General features: G+C 41.2%; 1 protein-coding gene across 5 annotated transcripts in view; it reads left to right on the top strand.

Moving 5' to 3' along the window:
- Nucleotides 1-23,065, top strand: part of CNKSR3 (CNKSR family member 3) — a 57,643-nt gene that overhangs the window by 8,199 nt on the left and 26,379 nt on the right. Inside the window, exons 1-2 of one of the 5 annotated variants that reach the window (XM_080585251.1) lie at nt 16,098-16,501; nt 18,392-18,434. The exons of 3 other annotated variants lie outside the window; for them this stretch is intronic. In XM_080585251.1, the coding sequence (XP_080441377.1) occupies nt 18,413-18,434 (22 nt within the window). In that variant the 5' untranslated portion in view covers nt 16,098-16,501; nt 18,392-18,412. Of the gene's footprint in view, nt 1-522; nt 2,410-16,097; nt 16,502-18,391; nt 18,435-23,065 lie in introns of those variants that run through there. One more of the 5 variants, XM_080585253.1, reaches the window with a different exon arrangement.

Genomic DNA, 23,065 nt, shown 5'->3' with positions numbered 1-23,065 from the left:
GCATGCCTGAAGAATGCGGACTGAAAAACACGTGAAGGTCCAGGGATGGAGCTGTGCCCAGAGAGCCCTGTAGGGAAACAGTGGAAGCCTGGTGAAATGCACAGGTACCTGCTCCGACACGAGGGTGCTGCTCCTCCAGCTCCTTTCCCCCTCAGGAGATCTAGAGGAGATCTGTATTCACCGCTTCGCTCGCCCCTCGTCAGCAAGGTGCAGGATTCTTGTGGGCTCCACCAAGCAGAGTTTTGAGAGGATTATGGCAAAGCATAACTTAGTAATTGTTGGCATTCCTGATGCAAGCTATAATGGAAACTTCAGTTGAAAGAGGAGACAAAAGATAAATATGCTATAAATTGTGTCCTTGTATGTTTTTTTTTCTTAGAAATTTTCTTATAAATATAGTACACGTAGTATTTGGACTTCAGCTGTGTTCACCAGAGGAAGTAACATTATACCTCTTGTCAAATACAATGCCTGTGTAAACATAAAAGTATCATAGTTATTTATTTGTATTTTAAAACAATCCTTTTTCTTTCCTCTAACATACATGATGCTACTTGAGAGAACAGCACGGGATAAATAAATCCATATGTGAGGAAAACAAGAACTTGAAAATGAAACCTGTCAGTAATTTTTTTATGTCTTACCAGTTTTGGTTGTATCTCATGGTACCATGTGTGTGTTACGTAGCTGGAACTGATTTAAAAAAAAAAAAAGTGGTTTGCCTTCAGTTACGCTTAGGATTTAACAGGTATATTGGAGGAAGGTGTAGTACTGGCCTTTGAGGATGAGATTCCCTCATCATTCAGGAGGGTAGACGTGGGTTTGTAGATGCAGCAGTGCCCGAGCTGGAGCGCTGCAAGGGGCTGACACAAACCTGTGCTTCTGCAGGAGGTACTGGCTGGCGTGGGGGCTCTCACTAGCAGAGAACCTGTTCCTACGGTTGCACTTATGACAGTTCCATGTTTCTTCAGTGTTTTGCTGCCTACTGCTTTATTAGGCTGATGGTGGCTGGCAGGATTCTGGGTAGCTGAGGTACTTTTATAAAGATTTTAACAGTATTAAGGGAAGGTGGCTGGAACAGCGCTTTGAGAAACGAAGACTCTAGGTGTGATAAGCGTATACTCTGTGCCTTGTGCAATCTTTATCTCGATTTAACTGTAATACATCACTATGACAGTATCCCAGGTACTTCAGTCTTTATTTTATTCTTCCTGTACCCCTTGCAGTAGGAAGCTACTATTATTTTAAAGGTCGGGAGTTAAATCTGTGAGGAGTTCAGGATGTGCCTCTGTTACACAGTGCAGTTTTAACTAGCCAGAAGTAGGTTATCTATGTACAAGAAACAGCATGAGTGTGGTTGGCTTGGCTATTTCCATCCGTGGATGCAATTACATTGCTTCTAAACTCCTCAACACTCTGGCCTGCTTCAGGTGTCCACATATGGCACTGCGCGTGGAGCATGTGGTAAAGGAAAGTGATTTGCCTCTGGTCATACTGTGGGTGGCGTTCAAATTGGGATTAAGACGTGATTAATTTATGTGTCTGTACTCTTGTTGTAGTCACCGGAGCCTAGAGAATGGTTCAGAACATCTCGTGTCTATTTTGGGGTGAGCTGAATGATGCTCTGGGCTCCACTGAGTACCGAGAAGGTCTCTGTGGGGTATCCTGGTAGAGTAAGCGTGTCAGTCCCCAGCTGGGCCCATCCCGTGATGTCTTCAGTGTGGCTCAGTGCTGTTGGTTCCTGGATGGATTCCTCCCTTTGCCATAAGTCACCCAGAGCTGCTGTAGTGCAGGAAGTGACAACAGAAAATGAGGCGTGCCTATTTAGAAAGGGTGTGCAGGCATATGAAAAGAAAGCATGGCTTCATGTAGGGTTGTCGAAATACTACTAATCAATAGGCATCTGCTGTATAGAAAAGTTGTTGAATGTAGTCAAATGCGATCTGTATGTGGGAGAGCTATAATTATATCTTATGCTATTTAGCATCTGTTGAAAAATTTGGGATGTTACAACACCAAGTTCTTAAAGTATGGCATGAGAGAATAATAATATATGCGTATATGATAATCACTAGCCTCTTCCATCCTTTTAGCTTTGTCTAGCTCCCTCCTGCCCAGTGTCTGCGGGGTGAACTACCTTGTAAAGCTATGCAGAAAGATAAGCAGGAGCGTGTGTTTCTTCATGGAGGGGCAGCTTTCAACAATTGTAATTGAGTCAGGTGTAGCTGATACATTTTAGATCCTTGTGGCATAGTTAGAAACACTTGGAGCAGTCATCTGAGGCTAGTTTGCGTTCTTTTTACAGCATATCTTATGGTGCTAGCTGTGATGGGAAGCCAGCAGCAAAATGATTTCCATTGATGTTGCTAGAAGTCAACCTTTGGTGAAATACCTTGACTTAGGATTTCGGTAAGCTTAATATTGTTTAATATTGTACTTTCTTAGACCACATCACAGTGCATAGATACCAAGGTAATGAGAATCTTGGACGTATAAGATTATCCTCTCTTGAAACAAGGTGGTTGACAATTATGTTCTGTGATGTGGCCATAGGACCAGCAGCAACATTGAATATGTTCTTTTAGCATAGTAAAATCTGTACCGGCATCTTAAGGCAGAATGACTGGAGAGGATTTCCAGCTCCCAGCAGAGGAGTCATGTGCCAGACAGGCCTGGAGACTCATTCAGCTGTCATTTGCAGAAGTACTCATTTCCCAGCTTGTGAGCTTGTATGGATGCATACAGGTCTTTCTCAAATTAATATGGCTTGGTTGCTGTAGAGTACTGAATGGACTGTGTGGTTTCTAACCCATGTGTAACTGAGCATAATGCGTGTAATTTTATTGGCCAGTATCATCCTTGATTTTCCAAGGATTAAGTGTGGGTTGAAATGATAGCTGGAAACTCAACAGTTATTTATCTCTTGTGTCTTTACTGAAACACATTTTGCCATTTAATATTCCTCAAAAAAAAAAACAACAAAAAAACACCAAAAAAAACCCCCACAACTCATTAGAAACAACATCCAATTTATCTGAAGTGCTATGAGAGAGAAGCAAGTAGCCATCAATTAAATTGGCTGACTTTAAAAAAATATTTGATGGTGCTTTGTTGTAAGTATCTTAAAGTATCTTTAAGACTTGTTTGAAGCTTTGGCGGAGGGTCAGAAATATCTTGTTACCATCCTATTAGGAGTAGGTGGAGTATTTGGAGCATTTGCTCTCACTCCTTCCTCTTAATAATCACAAAAAATGCTGGGTGAAGATGTTGGAGTGGCTGAGGCAGACACAGGGTGCTCTCCTGCCCTCCTCTGCTCCACTTCATACCTCACTTCTGGGAACAACGTAGAGCTCCTGGTCAAGCCGGTGGTATTTTGGACTCGTGTATGATTCAGAGCTCCTGGTTGGCTTTGCTGCTGCTGATCTTAGATCTCTCTGGCTCTATTATTGTTACATTTTACAGTTGGCTTCCTTACATTTAGGGCGTTGCACTTGCGGTCCGGTGAGGTCTCAGCTATTTTAGGAAGCAGCATTATCACTGCGTGCCTGACCAGGGCTGTAAAACAGCACAGAATAATGAAAATGCGTCAGGCAGCAAACTGTTTAAAGTGATTCCTTTAAATCTTTAATGCAATTATAAAAAAAAAAGGGGGGGGGGGGGGAGGGGGGAAGTGGAGAGGTTTGGTGATTGACTGCCCAATTGATAAATCTTGCTTTTTGACACAGTCTGTTTAAAGGAAGCTGAGATGCTTCAGCGATGTGTTTTAAAGTGTCTATTTTGTTGGGTGCTTCAAGGCAGGTCTCTCCTGTCAGAGGGATGATGTTATCAGTGTGTTTCACTCCTGCAAAGTCTTTTTTGTCTAGCTAATTGGATCTGCCTTTCCCCCTCTCTGCTGCCTCCCCTACTGCTATGAATGTGCGCTAGCTGCTTTCACTCTTGGAGCTCTTCATGGTTGAAGAGCTACTTGCTCTGCATGTCTTCCCTCGTGCATTTGTCCTGGTTTCAGTTAGGACAGAGTTAATTTTCCTCCTAGTAGCTGGTAAGGTGCTATGTTTTGGATTAGGATGAGAAGAGTGCTGATAACATGCTGATGTTTTAATTGTTGCAGAGCAGTGTTTACACCAGGCCAAGGACTTTTCAGCTTCTCGCTCTGTCCTGCCAGCGAGCAGGCTGGGGGTGCAGCAGGAGCTGGGAGGGGACAGACCCAGGACAGCTGACCCAAACTGGCCAAAGGGGTATTCCATACCATCTGACGTCATGCTAAACAATATATAGGGGTGGCTGGCCGGGGTGGGGGGCCGGCTGCTCGGGAATAGGCTGGGCATCGGTCAGTGGGTGGTGAGCAATTGCATTGTGCATCACTTGTTTTGTACGCATTATTATTAGTAATACTATTATCATTATTATTGTTGTTGTTATTTTCCTGTGTTAATAAACTGTCTTTATCTCAACTCACAGGCTTCACTTTCCCATTTCTCTCCCCCATCCCAGAGAGGGAGGGGGGAGGGTGAGCGAACGGCTGTGTGGTGTTTAGCTGCCGGCTGGGTTAAACCACAACACGTTGCTGAGAAACCTCCTGCTACTTTCAGAGAAAGCTTAAAGGTCTTCAGTGATCCTTTTTGAGCTCCCGTGAAGCTTTCCACGAAGTCTTCAGCTGTGATGGCATCAGCCTTTGCAGGCAAAGCGTGGTGGCACAGCAAAATGACTGCCCGTCCAGTGGGGCGGGCGTTGTTGTTTTGGTGCTTTTCAATGTGTTTCAAGCTCCCTTTGTATAAGGATTTTTGCTCTTTGATCTCGAGACTCCTTGTGTGTCCTGGCTCATACAAACAGTAACTTCTAAGGAGAAGTAGTATTTTGGGGATTATTAACATGGAGTAATGGAGACATGCAAACAAAGGCAGTATATCCTAGGACAATCCAGAAGGGCCTCCTGTGGATTTTTCCATGATGAAGAGGTATGCACTGTCAGCATTCCTGCTAATGCCATGCAGTTTGACATATTCCTGTGATTAGCTGGTGCTGATGTCTGGTGATTCCCAGGTGCCTGTACTTATGCCTCCTCGGTGACTGTTAGGGTAAGGTGCTAGTCATAAGTGTTTCGTAACTGTGTAGGAGATGGCCGTATAAAAGGCTGGCTATCTGGCAGCTGCATCAGCTGTTGCCTTACAAGAAACTGCTCTTTGAGTTGCTCTTGGGTGTAGCAGTAATCACAGTGTTCGTGAGGGTGCATGCAGGCAGGAGAGACAAACGTGAGTAATGGACTTTGTTGCAATCAGCCAAAGCAGTTCCACATGGTGGTGCGAGCAGCAGCCAAACCAAATTAAAGGGATCACCCTGTTTCTTCTTGGGAGCCAAGAGGCGGTCAGTTTTGCAATGTTCGCTCTTGTTTCCACTGTGGGAACAGACATCAGAGTGTTAATTAACAAGGGTTCAAGAAAAGGAGCTCTTGTGACTAATGAACTACTTCAACCACAAAAACCTTGAAACTTTAAAACAGCAAGCTCTTAATTGCGTGCTGGGGATGAAGGCCCTAGGGCAGGGGGTTGTTGCACTGTATTAACCACACAAAATTATCAGACACAGGTTTCATGCGCTGGAGATACAAACAAGTAACGTGGAGTGTACTGTTACGGCTTTTAGAAAACGAAGTGACTTGGGGCTTGACCTGTTAAAGTACAGGATTTATTTTTAGGGTCAACAGAGGCCTTTTTGTACTTGCTAAGGAGTATAAAAATTACTCGTACTGAAAAGGTATTGACCCAGTTTTCATGTGGAAAGGACTTAAACCATGAAAGTACTAGTTGACAAGCCATGGAGGCAGCCACCTTACTGTGCTCCAGAGAGGACAGTGTTTTTTGTGTTGCCTGTGGTCAGTGTATAATTACTGTGATTAATATTGCATGGGATTGAATTCTGTGCTCACACTTGTTTCCATTTTCTTCCTTTTAAAGAGTACTTATCCATGCTGTGATGACAAAGCTGTTAGCAATATTAAACCAGATGTGCAGAGGCTCCCAGGTGGGAGATACATAGGGTGGTATAAGTCCAGGTTGAGATAAAGTGGACAGAAATCATGACTTTTTTCTCGTAGTGGAATGGTTTGGTTGTTTTTTGAGTTGGGCTGTGGCTTTGCTAGGCAGTTTTGCTCTACAGTTGTCTCCAGAGGCTTCCCTTCGTGGTGGTTTCAGCACAGGGATGGAGAGTGTGATGTGGTGGGGGTCTGCGCTCTCCCTTTTGTCCCAGGGTTTGTCAGCCTTAGCTGATCCTCCCTCTGGGAAGGGGATGTGCACTGCTGCTCTCAGCACAGTTGTGCAAGTAAATACATGTTTTTGGCTTCTGTGTCTCTCATTCCAGCATCTTTCACCAGGATTAGTCTGTAGGCATGTGCACGTGAGAGGCAAAACAGTCAATGAAGCTTAGTGCCTGCAGACGGAGAGGTTGATGACAGTTTTATATCTATTAGAGTCAAAAACGTTGGGGTTAAAAGGAATGTGTTTCTTATTTCACGTGAGCTGGGTGGGATACCTCAAGAGATTAACTTGGGGTTATAAAGGCTTCCATGTTACCCTGATTATATGCCCGCAGTGCTCTTCTGTGGATTGCTTGCTTTTGAGATATTGATACTTCTGTCAATTTAAAATAAACACCAAGATAGAAAAGTAATGTAAAAAGTTTGTGTGCTTGCTGTGGTTGGAGCAGTGTGACTATTTAAGGGTAAGTTAGACGGGCTCTGGGCAAATTTCTCAAATGGAAATTTTGAGTAGTCATTTCCTAGTTAAAGTGCACTGCTTGGATCTTCCCCTTTTCCTGCTTGTATGATTTTTTTTTTTACAGTCCTTGCTCCTCCCCTAGTCATGCTTTTACCATAACCTAATTCTCCTCCTCCTCCTCCCATAGATATACTTCTTGCCAACTTTTTTTTCCCCCTTCTCATCTTATCTCCTGTGGCTGTATTTCCCGCTATTCCTCGTGTTTTTCAGTTTTTTTTTTTCCTTAGGTACTATTTTGTCATGTTGGCCTTAACTTGAGTAGGAGCAGTCTCACTATCTCCTGTTTTATAACAGCTTTCGGAGGATTCTCGACTTGTTTTCTTCAGTAGAGAAGGTGCTTATAGAAGTGAGGAAGAGCGGGAAATGTTTTGAGGGACCTCATTAGTCCTTGGATTGTGAGTCTTTTTTTTTTTTGTCCTCCAGAGGCTACCATTTCCTGGTAGCCTCTGTGGTGACTGCTTGGAAACAAGTTGGCACTTCACAGCTTTCCGCTTATGGGTCTCCATTATTTGTGCTGAAGGCACTGCTGGAGTCAACAATTTTTGCAAGTTTCGACAGAGAGCACGTTGAGGCTGCTGTCACCCTCTCAGTAGCGGTCTTGGTTGGGGAACACGAAGCCATGTTTGCATAAGGATAAAATATCTGTGAGAGACCCTTGTTGTTGTCTTGTTGCTTTTCCTACAACTTCTTGACATTTTTCATGTCTTCATTTTAGAAAAAATCTCTCCTTTCCCTTTCCCCATTCCTCACCTTTCTGTGCTGTTCCCCACCCTCCATAAGACCTAATGATTAACTTGGGTGTAAACAAGGTCGCTGTGGTGCCCGTAAGTGAAGAACAGGATGAACAGTGATCAAACAGGCTTCCATAAATCCGTTTTAAATAAAAGTTTATCACTGCATAATTAACAAACAGGGGTACTCTCACAAGTTAAACCAAATCCATCTGGTTGTGTGTTTTTCCCTTACAAAGTAGCGCACCAAAATATTACACTTGAGTTTACATTTCCAAATACATCTTTGGACACAGTGAGCCATTTCTCATAATTGTGGAGTTTGAAAATTTGATCTCTAGCTGGAGATCACTACACAGTACAAACCATGTGGCAGATCAACTTATTTTTTGTGAAAATAAACTCTAGTTTGAAGAAGGTTTTTGATCTCTAAGTAGTTTGGCAATACGACTCTGTAATACTTGAGTTAAAGTATGCATTCAGGAGAGGCTGCCCAGGCAGATTTAGGTTGGTGGAAGCAAATAAATCAGTGTTTTTCAGTAAAGTTCATGATATTTCTGGATTGACTAATACCTTGTTATGAGTGGGCAAATCACTTCTAAGTGTGTCCCTTCCAACTCAGGATATTTTATGATTCCATGATTTTAAGTTAACGTGCTATTCAATACAGTCTTTATTTATAACCATCAGAAGTCGCTTTTACAAAAAGGATGCAACTTTTATAGGTGGGAAACCAGGAGACAAAAAAGAAAATTATTAATTTTGTTAGCAGTTTTTAGTCTGTCTGAATGGTCTTGTAAGTCCATTCTGTGATTTCAGCTTTCATCTGGAAAGTTATATTGAAGACAAAATGTTCTTGTTAGAATGATGTGTCTCGGCTTCTTCCAAATCTTGTGTTTCAAGGATTAGCAAAGCTTAGAGTATTTTACAATCGACATGAAATACAGCTTGTTTTTTCTTTCTACCCCATTCCTCTCATCAAGTGTAATCTTGGTCACAGACCTAAAATGGTACTCAATTTCACACGAAACCTTGCATTTACTCCTGATTATTTCTACTCTCTGTTACTCTGTACCAATTTGCAAAAAATGACTGAAGCTTGTAATAACTGGAGGCCTCTGAGCACTTAATTGTTGCTAATTTGTTTGAAAACTAAAAAATGTAACTTAAAAGGTAGAGGAACAGTAAGTAGAAGAAAAATAACAAATGAACTACTAGGTTACTGTAAAAATCAAAACTGAGAAGGGTAGCATATTGGATTAAAACAGAAAAAGGTACAAAAATGGACCCATTGTTTTTATGACAGCGTTTACATCCTTTTGTTTCTAGCCTGGTTTTGACTTGTTTCAGAGTCTTCTGGATTTAGTTTATTTGTTATTAGATACTGTGTTAAGAACAAGTACGTTTTTCCCTCCCCTGCTATTGCCACTTCTCTCATGTGTATCAATATCCCCAGGAAGGGGCATTACACTGAAGAGTTTTGTCTGTAAAACTTTGTTAACAGGTGTCTCATGTTATTAGTGTCCAACTAATCAGCCATACCCTTGTGATTTATGTACCTGGGGTAACTAGAGCAGCGTCTACGTTCTGGAAGCTGGAAGATGCTCTGATTTACCAACAGCATACAAGGAGTATCAGTTTTATTTTTTTTTTAAAGTACAAACACAAAGAAGAGCAACTGGATTTGACATGAAGCAGGAACAAAGACCTAACAGAGTGATGCAGAAGTTAGTAGGTGACCTTTTTGTCACTGCTCTTAATACAGCAGCAGAACTATAGGTTATTTTTAGTGCTTAATGTGATGTTAGAGGTTCAGGATCAGGTCCTCTCTGTAGAAGATTACGCACGCACACATGGACCTAAAAGGACAAAATTGTGTCAGACTTCAAGAATTCAAACCATTTATGGGATTTTCATGCCTTCGTGCATCTCTGTTGCAAACGAAGAACTCAGAGCCTTAAGGGGAGATTGTACACAATAGGCTATGGTAGCAGTCAGGCTGTTTAGTGATTACTTTGATTATCGCTTTCATAAATGTGAACTGTTTATTTAAAATCCAGTTGAGAGGTTCCTCCCCCTGGGATGGTGTATAGCTGTAGGCAGGGCTGATCTGGTTTGCCGTAACTGGAATTAGAGGAAGTTGCTCTTGGGATGAGGGAGAAATGCACTACTTACAAGGTGCATCAGCCGCTGGGTTAGTAAGATGCTTTCTCCATGGGTGGATTGTCAGCTTTTAGGAAGTATCTGCCTATTCTTGCCTCTTCTAAGCGTTGATTTTATGTAACAGTTTGTCCTTTCAGTTGTCCGACTTGTGCTCAACTGAATCTGAAATGGGTAGGTGATTTTTTTGGGGAAAATTGATTAACTTCTTTTATAGGAAAGAAAGCCCAATTAAAAAAAAAAAAGTTAACATACAAAGAAAAAGATATTTTGATACTTCAAGAGTAACATTTCTTTTTTTTTTGTTAAGTGTCATAATGGCACTATTGATAATGGATACTGGCATAGAAAAAACTCAGTATGAGGAAATATTTACTATATATGAGAAATCACTGATGCCGTGTAGACAAAGAGAATTGTTAAATGCATGATAGTAATGAGCTGAAGAAGTATTGCTTTGTAGTGTCAGCAGGCAAAAAGTGATGCAGGTTGAAACACAGGTAGTTACTTTCTACTGAGTTAACTCCTTTTCCCCATGAAGCAGGAACTTTTTTCCTCTTTCAGACAGTTTTGAATTTTTGACGCATTGAAGTTTTGTCTTGGGATGGTGCTGGTATAATGTTAAGCCATTAACAACAGTAATGTACACTTGACGATTGAGATTGCAGGAGTTTATCAGGGGAACGACTTTTAAATTGTACAGGAGTGCTCCCATCTCTCGTGCTGTTGTGAAGATTATTTTTAAAATTAGCTGTGAATGACATTAAAGCATATTAAGAACAAAGTGAGGCGAGCTAGAAAAGTACAGTAGTAAGGAAGTGCCTCTTGGTAAGTTTAACTTCATATGTGTTTCTTGGAAAACTGGAGCACGGAGACGTTGTGAAAGACGGGGAGCAATCTGCTGAAGGACATACCCCTCGACGAGGAGTGAAATGTTGCTTCACTTGAAGTGATATTATACAAAATCACAGATGGTAACATCTGGGTCCCAAAAGACCGGTCTGACCAGCAAACTGAGATGCTGATGTGATGCAGCACAGCCAGCTTTGATACATGTAGGCAGTAAATGTACTTAGTGTGACTTCTGTGTTTCCTATCTGAGGACAGGGTGAGAGTAGTGTCATGCAGGAAGGACTTGTTGATCTGTCAAGCACCAGCACTGCAGAGACCCTGTCTGTCTGTGTCCCGTCTCCTTCCCCTCTCTTTCCCCTGCCATAGTACTTAAAGGATTGTCAGCTGTACCTTCCAGGGCTGTGCATTGCAGTGTTAGCCATGTTCCACCAAATCCCGCACCACACTGTACTCCTCACAGTCTCCTATGTCTTACGGCATGCATTGCCCCTTGTCCAACGTCCCTCCAGCTGTTAATGTGCCTTCTTATGTTCATCAAGTCCATGGTGCCAGATGCAGTCCTGCAGCACGTCACTGGTTCCTCCTGTACGGCACCCATATATTTCCTAAAACCTGTGCCTTGCACTCTGTCACTCACTGCCAGGCTGTGCACTTGTGTCTTGGGGGTGGTGGTTTTTGTTCCACAAGACAGAGTTTTTCTAGCCTGCTGTCTGCAGCATTTTTCTGGTGCGCTGGCATGCCTCCCAGAAGATGCTCAAACATGGCCAGACCACCTGGTGGGGCCACTCATCACCCCTAGTTTGACTCTCTGTGAGAAACAAGAAGATCAAGGATGTTGGAGAGAGGGGTGGGATGGGCAATGGGAAATGCTGAGACTAGCTAGGCAGTCTTCAGCTATGCAACACGACTTACAGGCTGTTCTAATTCTGTGATTTCCACAGCTTCCAGAGCCCTTTGCCTCTGGGGGCATAAATGATTCCATATTCCTGCTGTGGGTGAAGCTACAATACGAATTTCACTGAAACAATAAAACAAAATTAAATTGTTTCCATTAAAAAAGAAATCTGTTTCCTGTAATCTTGTGGAAGGCTTTACAGCTAGCAATGGGACCATGTTTTAGGTTCAATGCAATTATACTTCTGTAAGTGAAATGGTAAAGTATTTAAAGGCTTGTTTTGAGTACAAGTTCTCCTGTGTAAAGTGTCTTAGAGTAGTGGTATAAAACCAAAACAAAATGTGGGGAAAAAAAATCAACATGGTTGTGCGAGTTGGGAAATTCTGAGAAATTTATTCCTTTGTGGTTGCATTGATTTAGTGGAAAACATCTGTATCTGTCAGTAGCAGGCATAAGATTTCTTTCAAGCTTCCTTTTGGAGTTGTAATGGGTGTGAGGAAATGCACCTCCCTGTATGTGGGGTCCGCAACAGGGTCTGGTGGTGAGCAGCATGGGGGGTCTGATGTGGCACGATTCAGGGCTTTGACAGATGAGCTTTGCTGGGTTCGATGAAATCAATTTAGTGAGGTCAGGTTGTCCTCTCTTGTGTGGCCTTCTGACCAAGAGAGTGAGTCAGGGAGTTGGACCAGATGCCGAAATGGTGATGGGCCTCTTGCCTCAGTTATTGTTGCCACCTAGCTGCAGAAGAGCCAAATGCTGTGCGATGCAGTTGGTGGGTCATGTTTGAGATAGTCATCCCAAATATTCTGTGTTTGGAGAGAGCATGCAGTGAGGTAGATTGATTCCCTGCAAAGCCTAGTGCTGTGTGGAGGGATGGACACAGATCTCATCTGTAGGTTCTTAACTGCAGCTCTCAGTGGTCACATACCACCCTGCTTTCGTTCCTGACCAAACCATACTATTCCTAGACAAAACTGTTATTTGGATCAATAGAATGAACAATTTTTCAGTGGAAGCAAGCAGCAGACTTACCCCGATTTACAGAAGTTGTAAATTCACATTGGAATATAATTTGAAATGTGTTGGCCAGCATGTTTTGAAGTGTACTTAATATGAAGAAATAGCAAACCAAAACAGGCCTTACTGGGGTGAGAAGAAGGCATCCTGGAACCATCAGTGAGTTTCCTCCACTTCTTGCTTTTGCTTCAATTGCTTGCTTTTGTTTCCTGCTGGAGGAAGATTCAGTGGTTCTTTGAGCCCGTGTGTATTGGGGAACAACTTTTGAGCATCCAGATAAGTTTTTTCAAGTCCTGGGTGGAACAGAGTGCCCACATTTTAACTTCAGTGAATATTTCATTGCCAAAGCTCTGATAGAGTACATGAGGGCGATGTTTTATGTCACCAGTAGCTTGTAAGGTGCATTTGTTTATCCTGATGTACGTGGAACAGTTCTAACTCACAGCCTGAGTGGAATTAATGAAACTGTTCTAAACTGGTGTAAATAAAGTAAGTAACACTCTCATTGATGCCATGTTTAAACAACACTTTTAGATTAGTCGTGGACATCAGTTGTAAGCAACAAAGTAGGATAAAAGAATTTTCAAGGGTGTAGGAAGGATCTGACACTGTTTTTTAGATCTCTTAAATCCTGCTGCATCTATCACTCGGCACAGCCATTTAGAGTCAGCTTTCTTTCCTCCACTAATGCATGCATGTGACTTTAAAGCCTCATTGAGTGATTGTTCTTTACCACAGTAAAAGCTTCATATTTGCAGACACTGTCAATCATGTATTTACAAGGAAAATGGTTTTATTAGGTTGTAACAAACACTAAGGTACGTTCACTGGACATTATTGCTGTCAGAGGAGTTCTACTGAAATTGTATGAGTGTATTAGTTTTTAGTAACAATTATGTGTGAATTTTTCTGCAATTGCAGTAGTCTACTACAATATGCCGAGCCATCATATTTAAGCTCTGTGGGTTTAAAATCATTTTTCTGGGAGGATGAGTTGATTGCTAGATATAATACTAAAACCTTGATGGGAAGAGGCAACAAAATTTGGTTGTACTTGTTGGGACTGCTTCTATTTCAGTGGAGAGCCATTCTAAACCCATTTAATTGCAGCTATTTTAAATGCACCCAACAAACAAATAGGCACATGTTTGCATGTATTGCTATATTGGGCAAATCTTGTTTCAGTTTGGAGTTTATAGTAGTTCTTAGTTGCTACTTGAGCAATGAACGTTGATTAAGTAAAAGCTCTAGAAGTGTCTTGTTACAGCTACAGTATACTGCTGTTTGATTTGATTTGTGTTGCCTTGCTCATGCTGTAATGTATTATACCCAAGGAGCAAATGTGAGTTGCATCTTGCCACAAGTAGGATATTGCTTTTACTGTGAAGTCAGGAAGAATGTTGTCAGCAGTGTCCCTGAAGACATCTTGTGGTGTTGGCTAGGAAACTATTTGGGTTTGTCTGTCCAGGGCAGGTATGGTCTCTATTTTAATGTGTTTTGCATGCATTTGCTGAATGTTGGCTTTCACAGCATATTTTGTTGAAACTTAGAGTGCCAGGTCTATCTGCAGAGAACATATGGATATGCTCTGCTTTCATCTGATTTATGTGGTTTGCCAAACAAAATCTGTTGTAGCACAAAAAGATTGCTTTTGCCAAATGTAGCTGGTCAGCAAGTGATGTAGTTGATTCTTAAAAAAGAAAACCAAAGCATGAGATGTATTGTGTGAAGCTACTTCATCACAAGAAACTTTGCAGACACGAACTGTTGATGCAGGCAGAAAATATACACTGAAGTGAGCAGAAAAAAATGGTGTATGTACATAATGTTTTTTCTTCTTTGTTCATTCTTCATCCAATGTTTTCCGGTCAATAGTTCTCTTCTGGTGGTAGTTGGGATTAATGAAGAGTTAGAGCTGAGATGCTGCCAGCTGTTTGAGGTCTGAATGTGAGCCCTTGGTTGTGGTTCCCATTCTTCCTTCCTGGAAACACATTTCCTCAAGATAGTAGAGTCGTGGAATGGTTTCGATTGGAAGGGACCTTAAAGACCATCTAACTCCAGCACCCCTGCCATGGGCAGGGACACCTCCCACCAGACCAGGTTGCCCAAAGCCCCATCCAGCCTGGCCTTGAGCACCTTCAGGGATGGGGCATCCACAGCTGCTCTGGGCAGCCTGTGCCAGTGCCTCGCCACCCTCTGAGTGAAGAATTTCCTCCTAACATCTAATCTAAACCTATGCTCTTTTAGTTTAAAGCCATTACCCCTTGCCCTATTGCTCCACTCCCTGACAAAGAGTCCCTCCCCAGCTTTCCTGTAGGCCCCCGTTAGGCACTGTAAGGCCACTGTAAGGTCTGACTGGAGCCTTCTCTTCTCCAGGCTGAACAACCCCAACTCCCTCAGCTTGCCTTCAGACTAATGCTCAGATGAGCATTTGCTGTTGCGCTGTAGAGCCTGGCTGCCTAGGGCTGAGTCCTTAACGAGAGGGTCTCTCATCTCTTCCTTCTTTCTTTGTTACCTCAAAATTTCAGAGGTGAAGTCAGTTGCGTTATCTCAAAGAAGTCACAGAGATTAGCTGGTGTGATTCAGTAAAGCCTGTCCAGGCTGGGGCCTAGTATGTGCAACAGGGACCCACAGCTGCATGCAGACGTCCAGTCGAGGTCTGCTGGTGGAAAACATGACTGTGTATTCTGACCCATCTGCATTCAAATGGGTGGGAATATAGTGCAAAAGATTTTTTCTTTTTTTCTTGGTATTGTCTACTTCATGTCTAGAGGGAATGGCCTGCCAAATTGAAAAAGCCTGTAATTTCTCTCTGTCTGTGGTTGTGGCACAGTGATTTATTTTTCAGTGTATTAAAGTGTGACATGATTGGCTTATGTCTTCACGCTTTTATCTCTTTTATAAAGAGATTTTTTCTGGTTAAACCTGTATTTCATCATGCTGTGCCTGGATGTCTGGATTTTTAAATTTTTTTTAAAAACATGGCATGCCAGCACAATTCACTGTTCAATTTCTATACTGTTCCATTTTAATTTTGTCTTTAATTTGAATCCTTAAAACTATGTCATAATAAGAAGACCCCAAAGGAAAATAGTAGAAATAACTCTCTCCCCTCACCTCAGTTTTTTCATGAGTTCGCTGAAAAAAAGTCGTTAAAAAGAAAGAAAACTCAGCTTTGAGTTTTAGCTGAGAAACCTTTGCAAGTAAAGACCACCTTCAGAGTTCTCATTTACTACAGAATTGCCTTTATCTCAGTTTATCGTTTGGTACCATCCACTCAGGTGAAATAGGTTTTTGCAGTCCTGGTGCAAGTTCACTCATTTTCAACAATTTCTAAACTAATTCACTCTTGCCATTCCCCCCTCACTGTTAATGTCTCAAGCTGGATTACAACCCAAAAGATTCTCTGTGGTCTTTGTCCTAGTATTACTTGGGTTTCTTTTCTTAAAAAACAAACAAAACAAAAAAATGGTGTAAAAGCTTTGCATATAACTTTGGGTGAAGTTGATATCACAATTCAGTAATAGGTGTTTAGCCCCGTTTTTTTTTTTGATTCTTCTGCTTCTCTGTTTTTGAGAGTTTTTGCACTTTGGGGAAAATCTTATGCTACTGTTACTGTAAATACTAACATGAGCAGTGGCTTTGAATAGTGAAGACGTAACAATTTTCTTAAGCCTTTGGGTAGAAGTAATTGAAAGCAAGCTGCCACTTACGTTTGGTGCTGCACGTAGCACAGCTGTGGAAGTCCTGTTCTGTCTAGCTCAGTATCCCATCTTGTGCCTTTGCCAGAAAGGGATGTATTTAGGAGGATTGTAGGAAAGATGTAGTGTGTGTTCCCCTCAGCAGTCTCCCTCCAGCCTTCAACTGTTTCTGTTTGTCTTTCAGAGTCAGACGTGATTTCTGAGGCATTTTCTGTCATGTACCTGTTCACCTTCCCCTGAACCCATGTGGATTTTGATCATTCACTGCATGCTGCTGTATGAAGAATCACTCTTCATGGCTTGTTTGGGCCTGTCATGTGCTGGCTTCGTTTGCTTTCCCTAACTCCTGTACTGGAAGAGACAATGTACAGTCAGGTCTCCTTTGTATTACTCTGCCACTTGTGTTTTTTTATAGCCCTTTATCATATTTATCGTATCCTTCTCCTCCCTACTATTTTTTCTTCTCTAAAGACCCTGCTTTTACCTATGTCTGCTTAATTTTCGGAAAATATTTTGTGAAGGAATTCTAAGTAGGTTACGCTTTTCTTTCTTTGTTCGTTTTTTTTTTTTTTTGTAGAGAGAGGTCTTGCTTTGCAAACTTGCTAGAGTACTTCGAAGGGTTCAGCAGGTGTGTGGACAAAAGCAATTTTCATTCTTCCTTTATATATCTATCTATCATGTGAAGTGTTGAAGCATGTAGTTGTGCTGCAGTGTACAGTCTGGAGCATGGTAATGGGACTGCTGGGATGTTCTCAATTGTTAACTTTGTAGAGAGGACTGAAAATAGTATTGATAGGCCTTCTACTCTGTTTTCTGAGATTATAATCTGTACTGGAGTGACTGAAGGTTAAAAACAGTCTCTACAGTCCTGGTCAGGATGGTTTACAACCCAAATTTAACCATGAGTTCTTCTATTACAAGGCAGAGCTTTCAGTTTTGGATTCAAGAGACGCCCAGGGATTTATGGATGGATTGGAATCTAATGAATGGATTTATTTTGAGATGATATGAACACGTGTATAAGTAGTCTGTTTTTACATGCCAAATATGTTAGTTGGAAATACAATAGGAACATGTTGCAGAAGTCTTTCTGTGCAACTGTCAGTCATAGGAGATTATAGAGGGGACAGTAAGGCATTCATTATCAAAACTGAAGGCTTTGCCCTTTCCTCTGTCCTGGTGTGACCTTTGTGATAGCGTTGCCCTTTGCATCTCTGCTGGTGGGGAGAGGCTGGCAATTCATCTGGCTCCATCCCCGCTTAATGGGAGGGAAGGGGCAGGAAGCTTTTGAACCATTCTCACTGCTCTAGGCAATGTCTGCCCCCAGCAAAACTAGGCCTAACTCCTGGTGAGGCATTGGGCATTCCTGCTTGGTTAGGATGCAGGTGGTGAAACAGAAATGTGGAAGAGGTACTTTCAATTGGCTACGTAAGGAGAATTTACTTTATAGATGAGCTATTTTATGCAGGAGATGTGATGCTGGTATTAAGCTGTTCTTGCTCTTCAGTTCTGGTGTTGCTTCTTTTCCTAAGTCATTGATACTTTCGATGGTGATGGTGCTATGAGTGGTTGTGAAGATATTTGGATTAAAAATTGGAAGAGGAGATTCTTTTACCTTTGTACACTAGACAGTATTCCAAATCTCTCATGAAGGCCTTTATTTTTTTTCTTCTTGGTAAACTGAAGTGTTTGAGCTCTGTCCCCTATAAATGGCTCACACCAAATGATAACTAGACTTTTGTTTTGAAAACCTGTGGAAAGATAAATGCTAAAACATTCATGATAGCTGAGAAACAATCCAGGGATATGGATCCTAGAAAGTCAGGTCTTACCTAGGGCTCAATTTATTATCAAACTAAGTTTCTGTTGCCTGCTCTAGGTTTATCTTTTATCATTGTTTTAAAGGACCTTGAACTCCTTGTTAAAGTTACCACTGGCTCTGTTTGTCTGCAGAGGAAAATGGCACCCACAGTGTTACAGTGAAACAGTGTTCCCACTACATTGAACAAATTTAATATTAAAGAAAACTGCGTGTTAAGTCTGTTTTCTTTCTCCTGGAGCTTCTTTTCAGTTTGTTCCTCTTTACTCTGTACCTGTTTCACTGAGCTACTTTAGCTTTTCACAGTTGTCCTGCAGACTCTTTTTCCTTAATTTTATCTGCCTTCTCAGGTGCTGGTTGACGTGCTTATGATGAATTGGTTCTTTCCTCTTTCTAATGTTCATTTGCTGACTTGATTTCCCCTTCTACTTTTTCTTTAATTCCAGTCATGGAAATAGGTGAAGGAAATGAAGGAAGGAAGCTGTCACAGTAAGTAATAAAAGGAAGTGGAATATAAATGATGATATAATGGCATGTTTCATGGGGTACGCCAAATATTCTCATAGAATTGATGGCCTTTCAAAGCTAGAGTGCATGGATTGGTGTGTGCAGAGAGTCTTTTGAGACCAGAGTTAGCAACTGAGGAGACCCTGAAGGGGGAGAACTAGAATGAGAGTGACTTTCTTATTGGGAAAGGTCAGTTTCTTACAACACTTTTTTTTTTGTCTTTATTTAAAGGGATGGGGCAAAAAAAAATTTTGGCAGTCCCACCTAGGCTGCTATCCAAGGTCCTTGGGAGCCCCTCAATGGGCTGAGGGGCATAGCTGAACCCTACAGCTATGCTGGGACATCAGCTGCTGTCAATTTGGTAAAGAGTCACACAGCCAAACAAGAGATTGAGTACATATTCACAGTAATGAGGCTGTATTTCCTTCAGGCGGTGAGTGATGATTGGCATTGTGGTACTGTATGGAGGGGAAGGTCTTGTCCTTCCTCTGTTCAAGTGGCTTGTGTTCTGCCAGCTCCCTTATGTCAGCTTTCGCATTTTATGAGTTACCCTGAGAATCTATTCAAGTTCATGAACTTACAGCAAACGATCGCAGTCACCTTCCAGGTTTTACTTCCCTTCTCTTCCTCCTCCTTATCCATCCCCTTGCCCAGTCTATCAGCACCTCCTCTCCCCCAAGTCATGTTTGAGTATATCGACTGTCCATAGTCTGACCGGAGAAGAAAGTAAGAGAGAGTGGGATGGAGGGAAGAAAGAAGAGAAAAGGAGGGTCTGCTGTTTTTTGGCCTGTGGCCATAATACATTAGTTAACTGGTTTTATTGACTTATTGTAGGTAAACTTGTTGCTGATGTCCAGCACAGAAGTTGAGTAAAAGCATGAAACTACTCAATGACCGTACTAGTAGTGTCTCTAGTATTTTGGTAATCAGATATGTCACTGCTGAATGGCTGATTTCTATCAACAGTAGAAATGTTAATTCTCTCTGAATAGTAAACTGATAGTTATGGCTTGGACCCAAGCCCCACTTTTTATCCTCCTCAAGGTTATTTTTTCCCCTCAATTCTTATTCAAAATAACTTTCTTAGTCTTGGAAACAGACTGAGATTGCTATCGGTGCAAATCTGTAAGTGTAAGTCCTGTTCTAATGTTTTTGCATGAGTGCAAGGTATTGAATATCTTCTGGGATGCTTTGCGTGTTGGTAGAAGGTTATTTTAGACAGAAAAGTCTAGACAGTTCTTAGGATCTATTGCACATCTCTACACCTGCCAAAATTTGGGAGGGAGTTTTGTGCAAATTACAGTCCTCTTCCTGAAAGGGTTTTCAAGATACAAATACCATTGTATTGTACTTTCCTTTTTTTTTCCTTTTGAGTCAAAAATCACTGCTACTGTTATGGTAAAATATGGGTACTATTGCAGCTGGTATTTCTATTTCCGTCTGCCCTCATTTTCTAGCATCTCTTCCTAAATAGGAAGGATGCTATCTTTCATGTATGGTGTTCATTTATGTGCATCAAATGATACAAAGATTTCTCACGTGCAGTTGAGACATGCTTTTTAAACATATGTAGAGCATAAAATGAATAGTTTAGACATCAGCAGGGCTTTTGAGTGGGTAAAGGAGAATGTAGATGTCTTTCCAATGTCAGTCTTAATTGTATTTTTGCAGAAATACTAACACCTATTTTTCTGCTTGAGCCTGCTAATGTTGCACTGATTTATTTGGATATGTCTGAATTTACACTGCTGAACTAGCTGAATTTATTTCTCAGCCACCTTATTGATAACATATTTCAGAATATGCCCTGGACTGTTACAAAGTGAGGCAGCTTGACTTACAGCAGGTTTTTGTTTGCCTTGTCTGTATAACCTATGAGCAAACAGTAAGTTCTGTACATATAAGAAGGTAGAAATTTCCTGTGCAACTTGGGTGTCCCTGTCGGTTATGAGATACCTATTGAAAAAGACCTGGCAACTTGGAAAGTGTATTTCTAAGTAATGTAGGCTGCTTCTGTAGCTTATAATTCATCTAAGTTTCTCAAAAATATCTAGATTTCGCTAATGGGTAATACAAAGTCTAAATGATATGCTGAAGTTCAAAATGAAAATAAGGGAAAAAAACTAAGATGTCTTGGAAGAAGGGAACAATTAGAACATTTAGATTCCCAATGACATTTCAGTGCTGACTTTTAAACTTTAATATTATTTAGCTTATTTTATGGAACTGATTTATGAGTCACTTTTCCTCCTTTCTCCTTTCCCTCTTGGGGAAATAGGATTTTTGTTGTTTGCATGTGGTGTTTAAACACTACATTCATATGACAGAAAATTAAACAGTATGCTATAAATGTGGTTCCAATCTCAATTAAAATGTTGAAGATTTTTCCATATGTTTCTTAGAAGAAGTAGTAACACTGATATTAGTAAGAACATCTTAAACCATTAGCGAATGCTTGCCGTAAGTGTGTGGGTTTGTCTTCACTTCCTGCTTTTTATAGGTTCGGTCACTTAAATATGTTTGTCTGAGCAGCTGTGCCTCTGTATTGACCGTTCTGAATTAACACTTGTATGATTTTGTAATGTTTTACTTTACAAAATAGTCCTATTGTGTGATCAGAGAAGTATTGTTATTAAGTACACCTATTAAAAATGTGGTTTAGAAGTAGCTGGTCAAGATGTAATAGACCTTCAAGAACAGACAAGCATGAATTAAAAGAAAGACAAAACAAAAAACCACAGGCAAGCTGAAAACCATAGTTGTATTTTTTTGGGGGGGATATATACAAATACAAGTCTCATGTTTTAGCACAGAATAAGGGTCCAGAAAGTTAGTCAACGCACACAAAGGATAGCAGGCAAAAGCTTCAATGTGTCCAAGAAACTTGAAAAATACAAAAATACTGCATGCTAAATAGTGTTTCGTTTTAGGCGTTTGTGCAATATGTAATGGAGACTTTCAATGGCAAGCGATGGGAAGCAGTGGTCTGCAAGACAGCATTAAAAATTGGGAATGCCAAATATGTGCTCTGTATGTCAGCCTCGGTTGAGAATTTGTTTTAAAAAAATAAATTGTTAAACAATGAAGGCCAGATCGTTTTATTATTTTTCCTGGGAAAAGAGTTTGTATAGCCTAAGGGAGAAATTGGTGCCTGTGGGAAACAGAACACTGGGCTCAATTTTCAAAATTTATGAGGCCTTGCCAAGACAGATGGGAAGAAAAAAGAGTGCGCCCCAAACAACTGTAGCCCTGGGAGACTGTGCTCATCTTGCATGCGGGATTTCACATTCATAATTATGCTTAAAAATCAAGCTGTACACACCAGTAGCTCTGCACGTGGAGGAGTCGAGCTTGTCCAGCCAGATTTTGATGTGTTGCAATAAAAATTCAGCTCGCACAAGTCATATTATAAAGGGGTGACTTAAGTGCCAGGCTGTCTGTCCTTATTAATTTCCTGGTGAGAGTTACAAAGGCAGGTGATGCCTGCTAAGTAAGCCTGTGCCTCTGAGAGCTCGTAGTCTGCAGATCTCCTGTGAGCAGGCATTGCACGGCAGCAGTGACAGCTCGGGCTGCTGTTAGGAAGTGAGCACGTATCGTGTGAGTCCTGGAGCCCCCCCGGGTGATTTGTCTGGATGGTTTTCTTGGCATGTGCCGGGAGTGCTTCTTTTCCAGGCTGCTACTGCAGCTTGACGACTTGAACTGAGTGCTTGTCCGCTGTCCTCAGTTTCTGTGTAGTTCAGGGGGCTGTTGGTGTTTCTCATCTGCAGCAGGCAACATCCTGTCCATCTCCGTGGCTTCCTTGTGAGCCAACATAATGGATAAACATCCTTTCTACACTGACAAGTTCAAATGTTTAAAACTGAACTGTCAAACAGCATAGCTATTGTGGATGCTACAAAGTAGATGCCAAGTATGTAATCTGAATTTTGTTTGTGTCAACTATTTTCAGTGAATGTGAGTTACTGCTACAAAGCAAATCTAATTGAATCTGTTCCTTTTGCTCTAGCTAATATGTTGTAGTGGAATAGGACATCAAGGGCATTGCATCTTTCAAATAATACATCCATCCAAATGTTTTCTCCTGTGCTTTCAAATGTTTCCTGCTTGTGCTGCCCACAAGATATTTAAGAACAGACAAAATGAGCAGAAGAAAATGGGATTAACACAAAGTTTAATTAAGCAAATGAAAGAGAAAAATCCTTTCTCTAATCAGTTTAAGCAACAAAAGAGGGGAAAAGATACTGTAGAAAATGGGATCATATAGTCATAATTTAAAGCAAGTATATTGGTGTGACAGACAAATGCTCTAAAATGTTTTAAAAATACTTTGTTACTATAAAAATAAGTTAGGTTTCTTGCTGATGTATGCTGCTAACTTATCAAGGGGGCGAGAACGGCTGATTCAGGAAGCTGTAGGGGCTCATAAATCAAGGGAGTAATGAGACCTGAGCCAAACATCATTTTGATTGCTTTGCCTTTGATTGTTCCATTTTCCTCTCATCATTCAGCCCTTTTATATTTAAGTGGATGGGGGACTGTGGGGTTTTACTCTTTTTTGTTTGCTAGGGCTCTGGGCAAGCTCTTTCCTTGCCTTGTACTTATTTTGGTCGGTT

The sequence above is a fragment of the Anser brachyrhynchus genome, assembly GCF_964034855.1.
Source record: "Anser brachyrhynchus genome assembly, chromosome: 3".
Classification (NCBI taxonomy): domain Eukaryota; kingdom Metazoa; phylum Chordata; class Aves; order Anseriformes; family Anatidae; genus Anser; species Anser brachyrhynchus.
This window is presented reverse-complemented; position numbering and strand designations above follow the sequence as displayed.